General features: G+C 53.9%; 1 protein-coding gene across 1 annotated transcript; it reads right to left on the bottom strand.

Annotated features, from left to right (window-relative positions):
* Nucleotides 1–1,943: 1,943 nt before the first annotated feature.
* Fjx1 (four-jointed box kinase 1) lies at nucleotides 1,944–4,019 on the bottom strand. Its single transcript, XM_076844344.2, has one exon. The coding sequence runs from the start codon at nucleotides 4,017–4,019 to the stop codon at nucleotides 2,706–2,708; it is 1,314 nt and encodes a 437-aa protein (XP_076700459.2). The 3' UTR covers nucleotides 1,944–2,705.
* Between the last annotated feature and the right edge of the window lie 896 nt (nucleotides 4,020–4,915).

Genomic DNA, 4,915 nt, shown 5'->3' with positions numbered 1-4,915 from the left:
ATACGTGAGGGACAGAATTCAGAATATAATCTGCCTGCAGAACCCATTACTCTTCACAATTCATGCTGCAGCCTGAAAGATTTGGGTTTTTTTTTTTTCTTTGAAAAATGATTTGTCCCCGACAGCATTCACTGACCATGGCAAACTTTAATTGATCTTTCCATGCCACAGCCTACCTATTATCCACAAGGAATAGCAATAGTTAAAAACCCTTCTTTGTAATTAAGTCTTGGTTCCCTTAACAACTCCACCATGTAATTAAACTTATTTCTCCAACAGGCAGATATGGTTCACTAAAGAATCTGAGAGGAGTTTTTTCAAATTATGCTGTTTCTTGTTCATGGTTAACCATGGTCAAGTCCAGGCTTGGAACTGAAGGATAGGAAGAATGTAGAGAATGCTGCTGGTCCAGAACTCACCAGAGCTGGAGCTGTATGAGGTGCATTTCCCGTGCAACATATGAAACTTCTAACTTATTTCTGCTCATTGTTTTCCTTGATGAATGTGTTGGGTAAAAACACAGGTTGCTGAAAATTTCTTTTTTTCTTGGAGCAGCCTCTATTAATTTAGGCAGCAAATCTCAGTTATTAATCATCAGAAATGGAAAGTGTTTCTTTTTGAAAGGTGTAATTATCAGAGGTCTCATAATGTCTTAAATAAGATATATTTGCCATTATCAGTACATTCTGTGACTATCCTGTGGAAAAAAATTTCCTTACACAGTAGCTTAGGGACTGTTTTTTTTTTTTCCTTCAGCTAAAATTTAGCTTAGCACAAGGCACTGAAACCATAGGGTAATATTAAATAGTTAAATTACATACTCAGTTATAGCACAGAGTGAGAAGGGGACCCCTCCAGAAATTTAATATCTTTGTGAATCTATAAAACTCTAAATTTACAAATTCCAGTCAAATAAAAAACAAAGTTGTAACTAAAAGTTCCTTTAAGTCATTTAACAAAAAGAAGATAATAGGCAAGATCACTTGGGTCCAGAAACCAAATAAAATGCCAAAATAGAACACCAATGGGTTATAAAACAAACAAAACCTAATCCTCTCCCCCATAGGTCAAATAATCCAAAAACATTCTCTTAAGTTTGCAGTCTCCTAAAAGCAAGGATCCAAATGTCAGGTACAAAGTACTCTGCACTTTCTTAACCTTACAATGGCTGCTCTGAAGGGACCCCATAGTAAGTACCAGGAAATCAGCACAACCTATTTAAGAACGGGATGGCTCCAGATGTTGAAGATTATGGTCTCCTGAATGCAATGGAATTTATGCCAGGAGATTAAAGAGAAGAATTAATTTATGACTTTCTCTACCTGTTTGCAATATGTGCTCAGCTTATTATCTGAACACATTGTGATGCACAGTAATTACAACGCTGAAAATAATGTGCAGCATGTGACTAGTTAAGAAGGGGGCATTTGTCATATTTTAGTTCACACATCTGGTTCTAGCATGTTTACCAAACGATTCATATAGGAATATGTTACAGTGAAATCCTTTCATATCAGTTTTATTTACTAGGAAATAGAACACTTTTCCTTCATCTCTCTCCCAACCTCTCCCTGAACTCAAAATTCCAGCACTGGGTTCATCTGAGTGAGGAGAGAGAATGAGCTCTTCTTGTCTTTGTTGAATTCTGTAAGTTTCAGTCACAAATGGAGTGGATATGCATCCTTTGTTTTAAAAGCACATCCACAAGGGAAATAGCTTAAAGCTTATCCTGAAAGCAGATGAGGCATCAGATACCTCAAACATATAAAACCACAGGAATTAAAATTCTAAATTTTAAACTCCCTTTTATTGAAATATAAGTTTGTTTAGTATATTTACACCACAATTTATGCACAAATATACATAGAAGGCAAATTCTATCAAATAAAAAAAGTTTTTCTTAATAAAAAATTAAAATAAAACAAAGTAAAGTGCATGGAACTGGTTTTTCTTCTGGTGAACATCGTCATTGTCAAAATTTTGGTCAGTTGGGAGGGGCAGGAAGAAGCAATTCGTATTTGACTCAGTGCATTCATAGCCTTCAGGCCAAAACAGAGTTCAGAAATGAGTCAGACAAATTGTCAGGGTCTCCAGGACTCCCCAGGGTGTGGAGGTCTTGCTCTCTTTGTCCTATCGGGAGGGAGCTGTCCCCCTTCTCTGAACAGTGATCTCACCATCGCTGCGCTGGAACAAAGGCAGAACACAGGAAGGGGGCTCCACCAGCCAATGTCACAGCCTTGCTCTGGGGCCACCAGCACAGCGTTTGGTAGGAAATTGCAGAATTAGCTCAACCGCTCAAACGGAAGTTTTCCTTTTTTGGGAAGGGAGGGGGAGGATGTCCAAGAATGGGGTTCATCTCCCACAGAGACCGTCACCCTGGGAACAAACCCCAGCAGCCAGTTTCTTCGGATCCAGTCTCCGCTCCTGCACAGGAAAGAATCCTTTTATAAGCTGGGTGGAGGGAATGTTACACTTCTCGCCTCGGTGAGTTCGCCCTCTTAGAACTTTGAAAGAAAAAAGCGAGAGATTAAAAAAAAAAAAAAAAAGAGGGCAGGTGGGTGAAGCATTAGTTTTTAAACACCTTTGCGCTCAGGTCACTGTCTGGGCGTTGGCCCAGCGGGTCCCAGGCGGTGGCAGGGGCGACAGCCCTTCCCCCATTCATCCACACCCCAGTCCCGGTTCTTCCTCTCTTCCTCAGGGTGACGCTAAGTCCCCGGCCGGTGGCCGTACTTGGCCTTGCAGTGCAAAATGTGCTTGGCGAGGAAGTCGAGGCGGCGCTGCAGTAGCTGAGCGTGGGGATCGGCAAGCGCGGCCAGCTCCGGGAAGCGAGGCTCGTGGCGCCGGTAGAGGCGCAGTAGCCGGGCCGCCGCGTCCTGACCGCGGTGCAGCTCCAGGACGCGCCTCGCCGTCCGCTCGCGGAACACACACACCGACTGCAACAGCGGTTCGTTATACTTGTCCCACATGCCTGCCACCCGGTAGCCATGTACTAAGCCCGCCTCATTGTCCAGAAAGACCAGCGCCCCTCCGGGACCGCGGTGCAGGTTGCTCGTGGCGCGCTGCATAACGCGTGGGTCCCATTGCAGGCTGAAGAGGTTGCTTACAAGTCGGTCGAAGTTGGCCGTCAGGTAGTCGAAGAGGATCAGGTCGGTCCATTGCACCAGGTCCACCAGCTCCGCTTGGCTGAGGTTGGCCAGCTCGCCCCCTGTGTCGCGCAGGGGCCGCAGACGGCCGTCCTCTGAGCGCCAGGGCGCTGGCACCACCACGTCTGTGAGGTTGGGCAGCCAGCGCGTCAGGCTCACCACGCTGCCCTCCGTCCAGTGCGCGGCGCGCAGTTCCTCCTGCACCTGCGCCCACTGAGCGCCCCGAGCCTCCACCCGAGCTAGTGCCAGCGGTGGCACGTGGCTCTGGAGGCCCAGAAGGCGCGCCAGGTAGTAGGACAGGGCCTCGCCCTGGATCTGCTCGGGGTTTATGCCATAGCGCACGCAGGCTCGGGTGCCGTCGGCAAAACGGGCCAGTCTGTTCGAACTGCGTCCGCAGCCCCCGCGCTCCAGGGCCACCACCCGGGCGCCGCGCGCAATCTCCAGCCACGCCGCCGCTTGGGCCTCGGAAAAGCCCCGGGGCACCTGCTCCTCCAGGCCACGGCTCCAGAAGACACCCTCGTGCACCGCCGCGCGCTCCGCCAGCCCGGGCGGCCCAGCGGGCACGTGCCGCCTGCGCTCGCCAGGGTGCCGCCGGGGCGGGCCGTCCGCGCCGGCCGCCAGGGTGAGCAGCGCCCTGAAAGTTTTCAGGGAGCCGCCGCGGGCGTCCCACGCCAGGGGCGGGGGCAGAGGGAAGCGAGGCACGGGCGCCGGGCCGCCTCTCCGGGCCGGACGCTGGGGGAGTCTGTCTTCGGGTGGCCGGGAGTCTGGCAGCTCAGTCCGCGGCGGCAGGAGCCCGCCCCACAGCGCTAGCAGCGAGCCCAGCGCCAGCAGCCAGAGTCCCGCGGTGGCGGCGGCGCTCCGCATCCTCCTCCCCATGCTCCCGCGGCCGCGCCGGTGCCGCCGCCGCCGCCGCTTCAAGCCGAGCCCCGGCGCCCGGGTCGGGGCGGCGAGGCGGGCCCGGCAGCTTGTTGGCTCCGGGGCTTTGGGCGCCTGAGCCCCATCGCGGCCGCGGGGCGCTGCGGGGCTCTGTCCGGCGCTCTGCCCGGCGCTGGGAACTCGCCTCGCCGCGGCTTCCCAGCTGCTTTTGTATTTCGCTGTGAGACCCTCCGGCGGGCGCGATTCACAGGCGCCCGGACCACGTGGGAGCGAGGGGGATCCCCCTCCCCCTCCTCCGCCGCCGCTCCCCGCCCCCCGCTCCCCCGCCCCTTCCTCTCTTCTTCCCCTTAAAGCGGCGATGGATCCTTCCAGGAGGGAGAGGTGGCCCCACACTTGGTCGGGTCTTCGGGGCCGGGAGGAAGCTGGGTTGGCGGCGCCCGCGCGGGGGCGTCGGAGCCGGCGGCGCTAAGCCTGACTCTTGGCTGGGCTGGAGGGACCCGCCCCGTGCCCTGGCTGGGGGGTGGGGTGGGGGGGAGAAGGTGAACGCCCAGTCCCTTCGCGTGGGGCAGCGCCGGATCCACAAACTTAGCACCGACCCCCACCGCGCCCCGGGCGCTGCCAGGCGAGGATCAGGGCGGGTCCCTGTGCTTTCTTCAGGATGATTCACGCTGCCTTATGTAAATTCCCGGGAATCTACCGGAGCCACCGAGTATGTGACTCCAGCCCGGAGAGGAATCTTTCTGTAGCACGCAACTTTCAACCGACATCCCCCTGTCACCCCACGCCCACCCCGCCGGTCACTGCGGGCTAGAGTCCTGAGGTTGCCTGCTCCGCCTTTCCCAGGGACTCCGGGAATCAAACCTCTTGGTGGTGCACCTAGATCACCGAGGCCGGTT

This window comes from Callospermophilus lateralis, chromosome 2, assembly GCF_048772815.1.
Source record: "Callospermophilus lateralis isolate mCalLat2 chromosome 2, mCalLat2.hap1, whole genome shotgun sequence".
Taxonomy (NCBI): Eukaryota; Metazoa; Chordata; class Mammalia; order Rodentia; family Sciuridae; genus Callospermophilus; species Callospermophilus lateralis.
The sequence above is the reverse complement of the archived record's forward strand: the minus strand, read 5'-3'. Positions and strand labels throughout refer to the sequence as shown.